Source organism: Blastomyces dermatitidis, assembly GCF_000003525.1.
Source record: "Blastomyces dermatitidis ER-3 genomic scaffold supercont1.8, whole genome shotgun sequence".
Lineage (NCBI taxonomy): Eukaryota > Fungi > Ascomycota > Eurotiomycetes > Onygenales > Ajellomycetaceae > Blastomyces > Blastomyces dermatitidis.
In genome coordinates, this window is record NW_025544781.1 from 3096506 (window position 1) to 3114428 (window position 17923).

The 17923-nt window shown below is 35.3% G+C and overlaps 3 protein-coding genes across 5 annotated transcripts; 2 read left to right on the forward strand and 1 right to left on the reverse strand.

Moving 5' to 3' along the window:
* The first annotated feature begins 7545 nt into the window (after positions 1–7545).
* BDCG_07446 (C6 transcription factor) lies at positions 7546–8534 on the forward strand. The gene has a single exon (XM_045423233.1). It carries the CDS (start codon positions 7639–7641, stop codon positions 8164–8166), a length of 528 nt encoding a protein of 175 aa, XP_045278673.1. The 5' UTR covers positions 7546–7638; the 3' UTR covers positions 8167–8534.
* Positions 8535–12012: 3478 nt separating this feature from the next.
* Positions 12013–14141, forward strand: BDCG_07447 (phosphatidylinositol glycan, class M). Its single transcript, XM_045423234.1, has 2 exons — positions 12013–13071; positions 13146–14141. The coding sequence occupies exons 1-2, from the start codon at positions 12070–12072 to the stop codon at positions 13467–13469; spliced, it is 1326 nt and encodes a 441-aa protein (XP_045278674.1). The 5' UTR covers positions 12013–12069; the 3' UTR covers positions 13470–14141.
* On the reverse strand, positions 12025–16657 carry BDCG_07448. 3 transcript variants are annotated; one of them, XM_045423237.1, is made up of 4 exons: positions 16262–16576; positions 15488–16107; positions 12686–15397; positions 12025–12618 (listed from the first exon to the last, which is right to left on the reverse strand). In XM_045423237.1, the coding sequence occupies exons 2-3, from the start codon at positions 15987–15989 to the stop codon at positions 14112–14114; spliced, it is 1788 nt and encodes a 595-aa protein (XP_045282146.1). In that variant the 5' UTR covers positions 15990–16107; positions 16262–16576; the 3' UTR covers positions 12025–12618; positions 12686–14111. The 3 variants fall into 3 exon arrangements, with proteins under 3 accessions (XP_045282146.1, XP_045278675.1, XP_045282145.1); XM_045423236.1 differs by having other exon boundaries at positions 12054–12618; positions 16217–16570; XM_045423235.1 differs by having other exon boundaries at positions 12052–15397; positions 16262–16657.
* Positions 16658–17923: the final 1266 nt, after the last annotated feature.

Here is a 17923-nt window from a genome sequence, read left to right on the forward strand (position 1 = left end):
AACTGATCAGCACTGTGAACATACTGTGAGATGTAGATATTTCTAGAATTTGCAAATTTCTATAGATGATTTATCTATACATATTCATGAATTACTGTTCCTCTTACAGATCTGTTAAATAAAAGTTTGAAAGATAGAAAAATAAGACTGTTTATTCTCACTCAAGATACTGTGCAGGTGTTTACAGAATTGAAACAAGCTTTTATAGATATTACAATACTGAATCACTTTAACTCTGACTTATTCAGTCAGTGTGAGACTAATGTATTCAGAAATGAGATCTATGAAATCTTTTCACAGTTGATATCAAAGATCTTTCAATGTTGAAAGAATCAGAGAATAGTTACTTCTGAAGATACAGACAATGAATTATCTGTAAGAGAAGGCTTTTTCACAGAGTTTATAAAACACTGTGAATGAAGATCAGTGATCTTCTTCTTCAAGAAGTTATCACTTATATAGAGAAGATATAATACTCATAATCAGAAGATGTTAGTAATTATTAAATTCTTTAAGATCTGATAACATTATCTTCAGAGTAGTAAGTATTTAGTGTAAGTTCTCACTGATTATATAAATCTGTGTTACTTCTTGACAACAAAGAGCTTGATAGAATGTTAAGTCAGGTGAGTGAAGCTGCTTTCAGAGTATGATTTTTATATCTAATACTGTTCAGATCAGCTTAATTTCACTGATACACTGTCTAGATAACTCAATTATAATATCATTGATATGAAGAAGAATTCTATAAAAGAACCTCTGTTATCACTGCAGAAGAAGCTAGCTGCAGAGAGTTAAGATTCTCTGAAGCTTGAAAATGACACTGATAAGACAGCTGTGCAACTTAGTATAGAAGATGAAAGAAAATCTGAATCTTCATAGAGAACTGACACTGAAGATTATAAGCTTCTTATATTATATCTTACAATCATTGAATTGATAAAGAATGAAACAGTCTACAATCTTTCAATCTAACTACTTTTGAAATTCATTGATAAGTTATAGAAGAGGAACATCTCTACTACAGCTTGAATTCAGAAGTTAAAGAAGAAAGAATTCAGTTTAAACTTGAAAGAGACAGACTCTGAGTGAAACAGTGTCACTAAAAAATCAAGTCACTGATAACTAGAAGAATGTGAACTTCTACTGCTGAATAATTCAGTCTTCATTTCTTGTAGCAGAGCAGTGTGTCAGAAGTTATTAAGAATTCATCATAATAATTCTCATATAAGACACTTTGAGTTAGAGAAGACTGAGAAGCTTTTAAAATATAAATATATTGAAAACAATCTTCAGACAGATGTCAAAGAGTATATTAAGACTTATAATATCTGTTAAAGAATAAAGATCTTATGATATAAGTAATACAGTGAGTTAGTATCACTGTCTATTTCAAAGAGCTCATGATAGAATCTATCAATGAATTTCATAGTTGACCTACTGAAGTTAACAAGAGTCAAAGAATATGACTTAATTTTAGTCATTGTTGACTGCTTTATAAAGATGATTAGATATATTTCTACTTATAAAAAGATTAAAGCCTCTGAATTAACTGATCTGTTTTTAGATATCATTATTTATAATTACAGTGCTTTAAAATCATTGATAATAGATTGAGAATTTCTCTTCAGTAGTAAATACTGATCAGCTTTTTACTATTATCTTATAATAAGATGTCTTCTCAGTACTGTATTTCATCTGCAGACAGATAATCAGACTGAATATCAGAATTAGATACTAGAACAGCATCTTCAAGTATTCTGTTTATATTATTAGAATAATTGACTTAAACATCTTCTAATCATCAAATTCATATATAACAATGCAAAGAATGTAATTTTAAAGATATCTTCTTTCTATACTTATTATAAATATAATTCTTCATTACTCAGTGACATTGCAGATGATGTTTTAAAGAGAGAGATAAACAGTCAGAATATCAAACAGATATAGAGAATAGAGTATTTCTCAGTATCAGAAGTAAAAGTGAGATTAAAACTTTTGAATAAAATTTATAAGAAGATAATGAAAAGTATTCACTATACTCAGAAGCAGTAGATAAAATACTATAATTAAAAACATCTTTCAATGAAGTTCTTGATAGAGAATCAAGTACTACTTTCAGTAAAGAATATCAAGATAATAAGACTATATAAGAAGCTCAGTGAGTGATGACTAGAATCTTTCTCAGTAATAAGAGTAATGAGTAAGCAGATATATAAGTTGAAATTATTCACAGAATTGAAATTAATTCATTCTGTTTTTCACATTTTCTATTTAAAGCTCTATAAGTAATACTCTGAGATGAAGCTATCTTAGATGAATAATATCAAGATTGAGAGTGATACTGAATATCTTATGAAGAAAATATTAAATAAGTGAACATATTATAGTAAGCTTCAATATCTTATGAAATGAGAAGATTATTTCTTATCAGAGAATTCATGAAAACTGCTTAAATATTTGAAAATTGCTGAGAAAGAGATTGCAAGCTATGAGACAGCTAGTAGAGACTGTCTCATTACACATCAGAGACATTGAGTAAGAAATACTGCTTAAGACTTCTCATTTTTCTTAAAGAATTTTTTAGAGATAATCTTACAGTGATAAGCTGATGTCTTATAAGCTCTATAGCACTCTTCTTCTATTTTCTCTCAAAGAGTTTTTTAGAAGTTTAATGAGACTATACAAGTATAAAATTCCTGAAGCAGTTAATAAGAAAAGAAAGAAATATTTAAAATTAACAAAGATTAATATTATTAACTCACAGATCACTGCTATTCTAATAGAGCTGCAGTCTGCTGAAAAAGTAAAAAGAGAGATTAATGTCTACTTATTAATAATTACATTCTCATTAAACTCATTCTTCACTGTTAAAGTCTTCAGCACTGATATCTTTATCTGCTGAGAAGTTAGTACTATAGTATCACAGAGAAGTATGCTGTAGAAGAGTATAAGAGATACTTAAAGTATTAACTTATTAATTTATAAAGCATCTCAGTCATCTACTTCAATTAAAGTGAGATTCTCTTCAATCAATGATTAATCTTCACAGTACTTTTAATAACAGTGCTGACTGATCTCTTCTTGAGACTAGTTATTCTGAGATGTTTTTTCATTTTAGAGACTCACACTTTCATGTTCTTTTACAGATGAGTAAGAAGAATCTTCTCAGTCTTGATAAAATTCACTAACACTTAAAGCTCTGAGACTCTTACTCTGTACTGCTTGAGTATCTGAGCTTCTTATCAGAGCTGATATAACATCTTTCTGTGAGATAATACTTACAGAGAGATAGAAGTTATTGTTACAGACATAATAGAAATAACAGAAGTAAGAGAAGAAGTAAGTATATAAAATCTCTCTCTTCTTCAGCTGCTTAGCACAGTGTAGACAAATAACAGTGTCAGTCACAGACTGCACTGAAGCCTTCTCACAGAGAGAAGATGAAGAAACTGTAAGATTCTGCAGACTTAACTTAACAGCATTCTGAGTAGAGCTTGAGTGTGCTGTGAGAGAAGAACTACAGATTGAGCTTCTCAGAGTTACTATTTCTGAAATCAAGCTCTCTTCATGTTTCTCTCTGAATAATCACACAGAGTCATACATTACTGTGTTGACTGAGAGAGAGAGCAGTGTTACAACAGTAGTGAGAGAGACAGAGAAAGAACTGAACATGAATGAACTGACTAGTAGAAGAGATGACATCTCACTGCAAGATACAGTGACTATCACTGCAGCTGTAAGAGAAGCAGAAGAAGAAGAAGAAGAAGATATGATAATGAAAGTAGTGCTTCTGCAGCTCAGTGATACTGCTGTCTCTGTCTTCAATCTGACTTTCTTGATAGTCACAGAGATCACAGCTGCATCACAAAGACATTTATTACTTACTAGAAAATGTCAGAATAAGTCTCTTATTGTCTCTCAAGAATGATGCTCTCATGCACTCACTATTACAGATGAGAAAGAGAGAGAAAAATGTGTCACAGAGAGAGAAGAATCTTTTTGAAAAATTCTGTCACTACTGTTAACTTTGTCTCTAAAATACATCACTTTTACAGAGAATTTCATATATAGAATGAAATATGATGAGAGATCTGTAAGTCACTTATTAACTATGTTTTTCACATTTTAAATTGATATATAAGAAACTCACTTATCATGTGTTTGATTTGAACAAAGATGAAAAAAGAAAGATCTATATAGTCAGCAGAAAAACTCATCTATTTCTTTATACAGTATATATACTGTTAATCAGTTAGCAACTGTTATTATATAATAAAGATAATTTCTAATCTAATAATCTTGAGAGTATTGAGACTATGCTCTTAAAGAAGAGAGTATTGTTATATCTCTGACTGTGTCAAGACTCTGCTGTGATTTCACACAGCTTATTACTTTCATACAGATGATTTCATTCTGTTTGAACTAGTTTTGAATCACTCTATAATATTATTCAGATATATCATAGAAAGATCTGATTAATAAATATGAGAATCTCACTTCTATACAAGATCAGCAGATTACTTTTTCATAATAATGAGATACTGCTGAGGTATCACTCTGACTATTCTCACTTATGAAATGAGAGAAGAGTATTCACTCATTATCTATATAGAATAGCTAGATGCTGACTTCTTATCAAAGAAGTCAGTAATTCATTTTTTCTTCTACTGAAATATATACAAGAGTTACTGTGTGTAGACTGGCCGCCAGAATCATGAATTTCATATTTGATCTCATTTGATCTGGTCTCATACATTTCTTAGCGTGAATCCTGCTGGGACTGGCTATCAAAAAAACATGTAAAGTGACTATATATCAGATCTTAAAATGAAATCATGACTTGAAAAAAATGAGAAAGTGATTTCATTTAATCTCATTTAGTCTCATTCTTGATATAAAGTTACTATTTTTAGACATTTTAAGGTTTTTTGTAGACTATTTTTAATTTTTTAAAAAGTAACACTTTTTGATAACACTCAAATAAGATTTAAAGTCATTTAAAGCAATAAAAATAATTTAAATTAAGAAGTGAAAATCATGATCTTATTTGAAAAATGTGATAAGAGTAGACAGTAAGTCTCACTGAGACAGTATAGAACTACTATTCAATGTTAAAACTGTGTAATAAGATCAGTTAAATTGATAATGAGACTATTAAAAAATCTGATTCTGATTCTAGACATAGTTACACAGTCAGTCTAACTGTATGTCTTATACAATCTTCTTAGTATACTAAGTATTATATCTGTGATATTCTCACAATATCTCTGTACTCTATAGACTGGCCGTTGAAATCATGAATTTCACATTTGATCTCATTTGATCTGATCTCATACATTTCTTGATGTGAATCCCGCTGGGACTAATCATTAAATAAACATGCAAAGTGACTATATATCAGATCTCAAAATGAAATCATGACTTGAAAAAAATGAGAAAGTGGTTTCATTTGATCTCATTTAATTTCATTCTTGACATAAAGTTACTATTTTTAGACATTTTAAGGTTTTTTTTAGACTATTTTTAATTTTTTAAAAAGTAACACTTTTTGATAACACTCAAATGAGATTTAAAGTCATTTAAAGCAATAAAAATAATTTAAATTGAGAAGTGGAAATCATGATCTCATTTGAAAAATGTGACAAGAGTAGACAGTAAGTCTCACTGAGACAGTATGAAACTACTATCTAATGTTAGAACTGTGTAATGAGATCTGTCGAATTGGCAATGAAACTATCAAAAATTCTGGTTCTGGTCTCAGACACAGTCACACAGTCAGTCTAGTAGTCTATGAGCTCACTATTCAAGTAAGATAGTTAAGCTCACTTATACAGCTTCTTAAACAACTACTTCTACATGACACTGCTGACTAGCCACTGCTTCGGTTCTGTTACATTATAACAAGTTTCTAATTCTTTCAGTTATAACAGATAATTACTGATTAATTAAGCTTAAAATGTAAGAATAAGTACTTACAGATAATTATTCAGTGATTCATAGCTTGATATAATATATACTGATAGCTACTAGAAGTATTCACAGTAGAAAGTTAAATATAGAAGTTAAATATATAATAGTAGTTAAGATAAGTTATAAATAGTAGTTATAAACTTCAGTCTATATAGTTGTATATAGTCAAGAGTCAGTAAGTCTATTAATTACATAAGAGATAGAAATAGAAGTAAAGAATCTATGAGAAGTGAAATTTCTTACATAAAGTTCTTAACTATATAATGTAAAAAACCTTTAAAATCTGTATTAAATTAAGTATTTAAGTGACTCTTCAATTCTGATAAGATATCTGATATAATTTTTAACTTTATATTACATATTAAACAGAGTCTTCTAACAGTTTTAAAACAGTAAAGATTTCACTGAATTTAATATACAGTGACTAGATAATAATCAATACTCTGTATAATCTTAGTAGATATATAATTATTCTTAAGAAAGTGTATAATTTCATTATTAATAAAATCACTGAGTTGAAGTAATATATTAGTAATAAAGATAAGACAGACATATATTTGAATAATAATTGATTGAAAAAGACATGTATTGAATGATATTGAATGATTCTAGAGAAATGTGAATATTTTGATTTTTTTGTGATGTTTTGCTACTAATTTTCAGGGGGGCTGGGAAAATTCTGTTTTCACAAGCAATATGTCCGCCACAATATATTCCGCGGCCTGCTTTTCGCGTACCTCAAATCGTGAATCTCATAGACAACGAAACTACTTGCTCTCCCTCCTCTGAAAGCCATCTGTAGACCTCACAACTTAATTGATGTGCCACATTACCCTCGGAGTCAGCACATATTCAGTCCAACTACATTCAGTTGATTATGCAAATTTTACTTACCGCCGGGCATTCATCCCGCTGCTAGATGAAACTCCTGTTCATGGAGCCTTTTTGATCGGAAACCGATGAGACCCCTGCTGAATTAATGTGGTTTTCACACTCAGTAGTATAGCTGCCTATCCCATAGACAATACATCTCATGATTTTATTATCAGCGGGCCCAACAGTACTTGTCACTTGATTGCCTCAACAGCGCACACTTAGAAACAGTGCAGACCTTGGCACTCATGGGTGAATTCTAACTACACTACATTAATCAACTGAATTCAGGAAATTGAATAATGGGGATAGCTTTGCGGATGTCCACAACCCTCGACGCTCACAGAGAACTCGTTGATAATGCCGCGGGGAAGCCCAGCCATATCCGGGCTCTTTCAGTGGATATTCGCTGTAGAGTATGGTGGTCCCTCTTCTGTCTCTATACAGGGGCTCATATGACACTCGGGCGACCAACTCTAGAAAGATGGCATCTAATCATTACTATCATACTTCTCCTACTCTAAGACCTGGGGGATAGAGTGTGTTCAAGCCATCACTTTACAGGGCACAAGCAGATTTTCAGTTGACATCATACCTTTCAGCGAAATGCCCTTCGTATTTTACCCCGCGTAGAAAACAGCCACTTTAGCAGAATTGCAACCGAGTGTTTTCTACAGAATTCCTGAAATGCTACAGAGTAGCCAGCTCGTAGAATGGCACAACAACCTTTCCCCATTGTTAAAGAGCGACAATCTGTGCCCGGACACAATTTCCACAATATGAACAATCATGAAATGGTATCAGAGCCAACTTATTCTACTTGATGAGCTAGTTCTTCTCAGCTATGTTATACGCCGCGTCCTCTATGTCGCACTTAAGGAAGAGGAGAGATCTGCCACCAAGAAATGTAGAAGAGTGGCACATGAAACCATCTGCAATATTTCTTCAGCAACCCACCTTAATAAAATGACTGGTTGGAATGCGATCTGGTTTATCTTTCAGGCACACCTGGTTACCCTGTTTGGTCTATTCATGACAGATAATGCAGCTGTTGATGCCACAGGAACAATCTACTCCTGTCGTGCACAGGTCGAGATCATCATGGTCGCCCTGGCTCAGATGCAACTATGGAGCCCGGCAGCTAAACGAACGTTGGAGGTCGTCTCGCGGATATATGATGCGGCCAACCGCTTCCATGGCGACGGTAGCGAGGGTAGCGAGGGTAGAACCACGCAGTCTGCGGCCCTGCCGAACACCCAATTTCCACTAGCGAGGGAATACAATCTCCTAAGTGTGTGGAACAAGTCCCATTGCTAAATGACAGAAATTCTACTGCATCCTTCGAACATTCCGGGCCAAACATGTAGGCCTACCTCACCTGGAGTGACAGTACCGCTCCCTGTAGTTGCACTTTTTTGTCTTCACTCATGTTTCAGTGCTTGGAACATTTTCGCCATCAGTGCGGGTGATTTGAGGGCAAAATAGGATTTCTTCCTCAATCGCTGCATTTTGTAATTTTGCCAATTATTTTCTATGTCAATAACAGCAATGGCGTAGGCCAAGTCATTCCATAGACACCAGCAGTGTCATAACCGTGCCATGCTTACTCAGTCTCTCTGCGCCACAGTGTATGGAAAACCACACTGTACAGAAAATATTTTGAATATAGTAATCTTCAAAAATTAATTAATAATCATCATCATATCTATCTATAACATAAAGATTATCTATATACTCATTAGAAGATGTAGAATTCACTGTAGATTAAGATTCTATAGAATTATCTTATTATAATTAAGTGACTATAGATTTTATAAGTTTGATTTCAATTGATTAATGATTCTTATTGAATGTCTTTTTCATCTCATCTACTCTACAGATTGTAATCTTATAATTGACATTCTTAATAGTGAGAACTTCATCTACTTGTACCTGTTTATGAAAGAATTTAATAACTTAATATCTATTTACTTAATAATGATCTGCAAGTTCACTCTTATAATATATATTCAATTTCACCTGAATCATACTACTCTTGAAGATCTTGTTCAACTGTCTTGTCAAACCAGGTATAAGAGTATTCTTCACATTTTCTAAGGTCTTGACTGCTGTATTAATTTAGTAATGTAGTTTTACAATCATCTCTGAGAAGATTAATTATAAGAAGATAGTTAATAATTAATCTGCAGATGATAAGATAAAGTATTATTATTATTATTATTATTCTTTCATTATACTCATATACAAGCGGAGCTTATGATGAGTCCTTGTGTGATGTTAAATACAGATTAAGTGTTAATTATACAGGAGGAAATACAGATGTTGAGATCACATCAAGATAACAAGAACATAGAAAAATACAAAGAAGTGACAATTAAATACATGCAATAATAACTTCTCAGCCCAGGAATATAGAGTGATTCATTGAAGTGATTTGTACACCTCTGTATTTATTAGAAACCTGAGATGCTTGAGTTCCGGATTTAATGTATCCCCTGCGGGTTTCAAACCCACGTGCCTTGGTTTCCCACGCCAAGGTGCTACCGGGTGGCCGCATTAACCATTCAGCCACCGGGGCGGTGAGATAAAGTGATTGTATACATCATTATCATCATCATATATATTGAGATTCAGAGCATCATTAATAGTAAGAGGTCTCAATTGATTGAGAATTATATCATGATTAACTGAATACATTTCACAGTTAGTAAAGCCAGCTCTCACAGTATCAGGTTTGAATACTTATAGTTAAATTCTCTTCAGATTAGTAAGAAATTATCTGTTACTATACTACTCATATTTATAGCAGACAGTCTTATTAACTGTCTTTGTATAATAATACTTATACTGCTGAAAAGATACATTATTAAGAGATTGTAAAATATAACTTATATAAGATAAGAATCTGAATAGAATAATTTTATAAAGATTATAGTATTAAATGAATTCTTCTATAAGATGAGAATTATAATTATTTATTAATAGCAGTTAATAACTGCTTATTTAACACTTTTTTATAATTTTATTAAACTGCTTAATTCATTTAAATTCAATCTTATTATTTATAAAGTCAGACTCAGATGCAGTAATAATATAGTTATTAAATAAGTTAAAGTGTATATATTAATTCTCTAAATAAATCTTTAATTTTATTATAATTAATAATTTATCTACACTAATATACTTTAGCACTATTATTAACTCACAGAAGTATAATAACTGTATAACAGAATTCATATCTCTAAAGACAGTTATAACTCACTATTCACATTATTCTTCTTTTTAAAATTCAATCTCATCAAAGTTATAGATAGACTGACTACTGAAATTATGAATTTTATATTTAATCTCATTGATCTGATCTTATACATTTCTTGGTATGAATCTCACTGAGACTTGTCATTAAAAAAACATGTAAAGTGACTATATATAAGATCTTAAAATGAAATCATGACTTGAAAAAAATAAGAAAGTGATCTCATTTAATCTCATTTAGTCTTATTCTTAGTATAAAGTTACTATTTTTAAACATTTTAAAGTTTATTTTAGACTATTTTTAATTTTTTAAAAAGTAACACTTTTTGATAATACTTAAATAAGATTTAAAGTCATTTAAAGCAATAAAAAATAATTTAAATTAAGAAGTGAAAATTATAATCTTATTTATAAAATATGATAAGAGTAGATAGTAAGTCTTATTAAAACAGTATAAGATTACTATCTAATATTAAAACTGTGTAATGAGATCAGTTGAATTAATAATGAGACTATTAAAAAATCTAGTTCTAGTCTCAGACACAGTTACATAGTCAGTCTAGTTATAGATATTACAGTGAAAAAATAATATTAATTAAAGATAGCTTTATATCAATTAAATCAGTTAATAATAAAGCTTATATTCTTATAAGATACTTATTTTAAATTTATAGACTTTTGCTTAACTTATTTATAATCTAACAGATATTTAATGAATTAATATACTTATATCTTACTTACTATAAGAGATGCAGTCTCTGAATCTGTATAATACTGTCTTAATATACAGTTTACAGCAGCTTTGATACACTCAATAATAAACAGATAAAAATTAATATTTAACTGATAAATTTATATCTTAATTATCTCTTTCTAACTGTTATTCAATACTTAATTCAGTGAAACTCTTATAGTTCTTGATTTCTTCACATTGATTCTCTTATATAAGATAATATATAAGACTTTGAATTCTTATAACAGAGATATGATTTTTAATTTTTAATTATATTTATATATGTTAACAGCTCTTTACAACTGCTTCTCAGTGTAATTAGAAGATTTAGACATGATTATAATTAATGATGATTATTTGAAGATGAAGAATGAAGATATTCAAAATATTTTCTATACAGTGTGGTTTTTCATACACTGTGGCACACTCACTAGAGAGAGTGAGTAAGCATGGCACGGTTATAGGGATTCTTTTGGAGATTCTAACTTTGCAAGAAGAGGTACAAATAGCAAACCACTCTTCTTATATAGCGCATTGTAGTCAACTGTGATTTCAGCCACTCTCCGGGCGGAATGGGTATCGAATTTTGACCCAGAATGAGAAATTAATTTCTCATCACAAAGCGTGGCGGCCAAGTGTTGGTTTGGATGGTTGATTCTTCAACATTCAATTTTTGCAGAATCCTCCTCGGACCGGATCATCCGTGTTCCGGACACGCCATCTCATCACAAGCCTCAACGTTCCTTGTTGCAATGCTCTTGACAAATATCCAGAAACAGAGACAGGTCTGTTCGGTCTTTTCGGTCTGTTCGGTCTGTTTGATCTGATTGTTTCCTACTTGTTCGTTTTGGCCTTGGGGTTGATTACGGCTTTTTTCCACTCTGCATCCAAGCGCGCAACCGTCCTCGAGCTGCAATTTTTGGCTATAACACTCTCTGCATGCTCGAACCGGTTGATAGGTTGATAGAAGAGAGGAGTGCGATGTCATTTATCATCACCCGTTTGCTATATCATACTTGTGGACTGAGTTTTGGGTGGCCCTTTGTTATTTGCTCTAATATAGTGACCCATTTTTTGTGCATTTCTGAAACGGTCTGCACAGCGTAACCCATCAATTCGAGCCAACCAACACATCCTTCCCCCCCCCCCCCCCCCCCCTTTTTTTTTTATTTTTTTTTTTATTTTTTTTTTTTTTTTTGAATACTACATACACCTATTTCTGAAAATTCGCCATGCAGTCTTTATTCAACTCTGCAACTCGGGTGTTTTCTGCCGCAATTTTTCTCCGAGTTGTACTCCTCTTCTACGGGCTCTACCAAGATGCCCACTCTCCCATGAAATACACCGACATCGACTATTTCGTCTTCACAGATGCTGCAAAGTTTGTCTCACAGGGTCGCTCTCCCTATGACCGCGCCACATACCGCTACACCCCGTTGCTAGCCTGGCTCCTTGTGCCGACGGTGTGGGGCGGTAGTTTCTGGTTCGCCTTTGGCAAAGCATTATTTGCCCTTGCCGACATCGTGGCTGGTTGGTTAATCGTGCGAGTTCTCCGCCAGCAGCGGCTTATGCAAATGGATATGCCGCGCGCGCTCAAGTACGCTAGCATCTGGCTACTTAATCCCATGGTTGCTACAATTAGCACGAGGGGCAGTTCGGAGGGGTTGTTGAGCGTCATAGTTATGGCACTGCTTTGGGCTGTCTTAGAAAAACGGGTTGCGCTAGCTGGCGCCCTCCTAGGTATTGGGGTGCATTTTAAGATATATCCGTTCATCTATGCCCTGTCGATCATTTGGCTGTTAGAAAACGACGAGAGTCATACAGAAGAGGCAGTTGGTATCTTGTTACCATCTATGATTAATCGCTTAGCCTCGTTTCTCAACCCATCCCGCATCCTTCTCACCCTCACCTCGCTTGCGGTCTTTTCCGCCCTCAACCTCTCCATGTATGTCATCTACGGCCTTCCATTTATGCAGCATACATATCTGCATCACCTCACCCGCGTTGATCATCGGCATAATTTCTCACCCTACAATATGCTCCTGTATCTCTCTTCCTCCACTGCTGCTCAAGGCACATCGTCAGGAAACCGCCTGGAGTCACTAGCATTCATTCCCCAACTTGTCCTCTCGGCTGTTTTAATCCCAATTGTTTTGGCCAAGAAGGATATAGCAGGCACTATGCTGGCGCAGACTTTTGCGTTTGTGACATTCAATAAAGTGTGCACGAGTCAGGTTCGTAAGGCCCATTGCTTTTCACCTCTTGCCCTAGTGCCGGAACTACTGGTGTCTAATAGAAGAATTTCCAGTACTTTCTCTGGTACATGATCTTTCTCCCCCTCTACCTGCCATATTCTTCCTTCATGAAAAGACCGCTCATCGGTATCAGCGCCCTTGCCTTCTGGATTGGTGGCCAGGCTCTCTGGCTGTATCCGGGGTTTCTTCTCGAATTCTATGGTCTCTCCACTTTTACTCCGGGCCTCTTCCTCGCTTCCTTATTCTTTTTCTTGGTCAACATTGGGATCTTAGCCGTTATTGTTGCTGATGTCGGCTCACGCTCAGGCAACTCCGTTACCTTGTGCGCATGTGGAGCTGCGAGGGTGGGAAAAAAGGCCGCAAGGGGCCTGGAGTGAAAGAAATGCTTGGCTCGTCATGGAAGTTTCTATGTTACATGCTGGCCACGAATAGATAAATATAACTAACACTGTTAATAATCGACGGACAATTTTCGCTCTGGTCCTACTGTATAGGGGGAACAATATGAGAAACGGAGAGCCTGTGCAGTGGAGGGTTTGTTGATTTGGAGGGAAGGGATTGCCGTTGGTGACTTATGTATATCTATTACATAGCCGCGGCCTATTCCGAACTGTAAGAATAATTAATGAATTAAACAAGCTTGCAAAAAGTGGGTTCTATCGCTTGATAATTATGAAAACAGTTTCTTCTCTCTTTAGAAAGAGACAAGCCTAGCGCCACGCTGAAAATTAGGAAATAAACCTTTCTAGAAATGACGCCTCCAGCGCCACGAAAACCGAATGACACCGGGTAGACAAGGTGAGGTGATATAAACGAGGGATGACAAGATTAGTTCTCTAGCAAAGCTGAGCTTCAACGTCGGACAGGATTCGAAATTGAAATATAGTAGTATAGATTAGGGGCTGGTAAATTGTTTTTTAGAAAAAGCAAATGAGCAAGCAGGAAGAGAAAGAGAAATTGGGAACAAATTTGAATAGAAAATGAATATGACTGGAAGCTGGCCAGACAAACTGAGCTTTTCACAACTTTGACTTGTCAGCGATGATCTTATATGAACTTGCTTTGATACTGAGTGGCCGGGTGCGAGGAAATACTCTCGACGCTGTTTGAACATTGATTCCATATTGGGGAAGTATGCCGTCGTCGAGTAGCTCGAACTCTGCATGTTGACGCGCTCCGTGTAGCGCGTCGAGGATAGTCTCACTCCATAGGCCAATACATTTGTTGTCCACGAGCTGGAAGTATGGATTGAGAAGGCCCAGGGGGCTAGCAGAATCAAGATCGATAAACCTAATGCGCATGTGGTTCAGAGTGACAAATGCGTCCAGTGACCTCACTGCCGCGACAACCAGCTTCTCGAACGAGTTGATGAAGTTTATATTGGTAATACCGGACAGGTCGTTTAACATTGGGGAGCCATCATCATGGGATGGTTGCTCGCGACAGCAGGATTTCACCACAAGGTCTACTGATTTCAGTCTCGAGGCTGCGTGACTTGTGAGCATGGCCGCTCGTGCGTGCTTGAATAAACATGCGCAAACCTTTCCTGTAAAGGTCAAGGATTCCAGTTGGGGTGCAATGGCACCCAAAAGCTGGCAGAGGTGTGGTTCTGCATGAACTGTACCAAACCATCGCGAATGTGAGCTTGCCTTATTGTAGAAGCCTTCTAAGCTGATGTCCAGTCGGGTAATTGTTCTCGGGAAGTTGGCGAGAGCCTTGGATATAGTAACATGAGCTTCCAATTTTCGTTTCGCATAGGCACAGTCCCATTCGCGCAGATTAGGCAATGCCTTGGCAAGGTTACACCAATGCCGGTAGTCCCTCATGATATTCCAAGCACCCCTCATGACAAAGGTCTGAATGTTCGGAAGCACCTCGAGGCTTTCCTCTCCCGATTGACCCCACGGGTCATTATCAAAATGCCTGATCATTGGTGGTTTCTTGCAGTGGCCGCCTTCCAAGGTTAAGATCCGTGCGTGAGGGAAAAAGTAGGAAACGTGACAAAATATTTGTTGCAAGGTGGCGTTGCGGCTGGAGAATCTAAAATTGGAAGTACTCGCGCTGTTACTTGAGGTATTTTCAAAAGTAGCAACAGTCGCTTGAAGCACTGATGCCACGCTGGCTAGGTTCGAGTCCTCGATTCCATTGTGAGGGCGGTAGTAGTGTCGCGGGCGACCCTTTGGCATTCGATCTCCCCATACCGGGATCCATATTTCGATATGACGGACGTACGCAGAAAGATGAGAGTGGGACAAGAACCAATCAGAACAGTCGAGTAGCCCATCAGCGGTACCCTTGACCTGAACTAAAAGAAGAGGGAGAGAGGAAACAGGGAAAGAGGCCGTTAGCACCAATGATAAGTTGTAAAGTTACTCAGGGGTGAGGGAATCCCTACTATGTCGATAAATTCGCTCTTGTACCAAAGGGCGCCATTGAGAGGAAACCAGTGCCAGGTCTGAGAGAGCTTTTCGGCGAGGATGCCGTAGGGCTTTACTCCAGCTGTTCGCGCTCGATTTGATGGGGGATAGGGAAGCAAGGGTGGAGCCGCGGACCCCAAAGAGATGGTCTAGAATTGACTCATGGATCTCAGTTGGCAGGTTACCAAAGAGGATGCGGGGTGCTACGGTTGAACCAGGCGTCACAAGATCAGACATTTCCAGCTCGATTGATGGAGGCTGGTGTTGTAAGTTGGGTGGGGGTTGGAGTTGCCGGTGGTGTTGGATTTCTAGTTCCTGGGAGTGGTGATACTGGTGGGGATGCAGTTCTTTGGGATTAAAATCCCCCTGGTCGTAGACGGCATTCTGTGCTGATTTTGGGCGAGATATGGCAGACAGAGATGAAGGAAGGGTGATAGGGTCCACGGAGAGTAGAGAAGGAGGTGTCATGGCAGAGAACATTGTGTCAAAGAGGGGTGGGAGCGCACGAGACTCGTTCGTTGATGAATAAAAGAGGAGGTGAAGCCAAAATGGGCCAGAAACAGCGGCCCAGAATGTCGGCGTATCTTAGAAGCCTATACTGTAAAGTGTACCGAAAGATAAATTAGTTCATGGACAACAAACAGAATGTAAGGAAACACAAAGTGGTAGAAGTGCCATGGGATGGCAAGGTTCGGTGGAGGGGCTACCGAACACAACCCGGGTAAATTTCCGGGGCAAAGGCAAAGGTATACCAGGAGTGAGAATCAAGATTGTTGGTGAAGATCGAGTTCATTGACGCGGGATCGAAGAGGGTAAGATAACTTGTGACGGTGGTTTCAATAGATGGAGTACGTATATGCCGGGTGAAACGCGAGGAGATAGATCGCAACACGAAACCAAAAGGAGAACCGAAATGAAACCGGCCCTAAACAAGAAATTGAAAGAATATAACAGCCAGAAGAAAAACAAGGCAAGCAAGGAAAAGGAGCAAACAGATGGGTGGCCGGAAGGGGTAGATGATGTTGATGTTGATGGTGGTAAAGATGGTTTTTTGAAGGAGGTTGAAGGTTGGAATCAAGAAAGTTGAGAGCGGGGACGGTGATAACTAACATCATGTATCAGCGACTTTAAGATAGGCGGTCCACCTCCCGACATGTTGGTACTGGTACATGGACGTGTACAAGCGCTGGGTTGAGTTTAGCGGCCTGGCATCTAAGCCGATCTCTGTATATCACGTGACCACCACGATATTATGCTCTTTGTAGATAGCTTCATCAATACAACCTTCAACTATTCTACAGGTTATAGGCTGAAGGGCATGTTTTTCTTTTTAAAATATTGCATCAATATTTCAACAAGAGTAGTTTATTTTTTTCAGAAAGACTTGCTTTTTAATAGAGATATTTCATTTTCTCTGAATCTGCTGATCAGCAAATTTAAATTTTTTTCAACAAAATACATTTTTTATTGCAGAAAATATCACTTATTATATATACTTAGAAAAAGCATTTATTACAATATAAATAATACATCTGTGACTTCAGAATTTAGCTCAGAGTTAAACTGATTAATAGAATTATAAATTTTACATTTAATTTCACTTAATCTGATTCTATACATTTCTTAATATGAATTATACTGAGACTAGTTATTAAAAAACATGCAAAGTAATTATTAATCAGATCTTAAATTGAAACTATAACTTAGAAAAATTAAGAAAGTAATTTTATTTTATTTTATTTAATTTTATTTTTAGTATAAAGTGTTTATTTTTAGAGATTTTAGAGTGTTTTTTTAAACTATTTTTAATTTTTTTAAAAGTAATGTTTTTTAATAATACTTAAATGAGATTTAGTTATTTATAACATTAAATAGTAAAGTATGAAGATCTGATCTGAACTGCAGTTTTTATTGATATAAAAGATATCTTTAATCATGTTTCAAAGTCAAAGATAATTCAAACTGTAAAGATATTAAAACTGTCACTTTCTCTAATATTATAAGTTAACTGTTATATGTTTAAAAAAAGTATATAATTATTCTTTAATGAAATGAAGTAAGATAAGACTGAGATAAAAATAGAAGTACTATAAGAATCTTCAATCTTTTCTGTTTTATTTATGATATATAGTGCATATCTATTTAAGAATAGAGAGATGAAAATAGTGAGATCTTTATACTATATTAATAATATTAATCTAGTCTACAGTTCAAAAACAATCAAAGAGAATTTAGAAGTTATTGAAAAAGTAGTAAAGAAAATCTTTATTAGAGTAGTATGATAAGCTGTGTCTAATTAATTATATAGACTATTTTATTACACTTCATAGATTTCTGCTGAAAGCTTCAATTCTCAGTTGCTGATTCTCAGCTAAGAAATTCACAGAGTTTCTATTCTTCTGCTCTGAATAGAC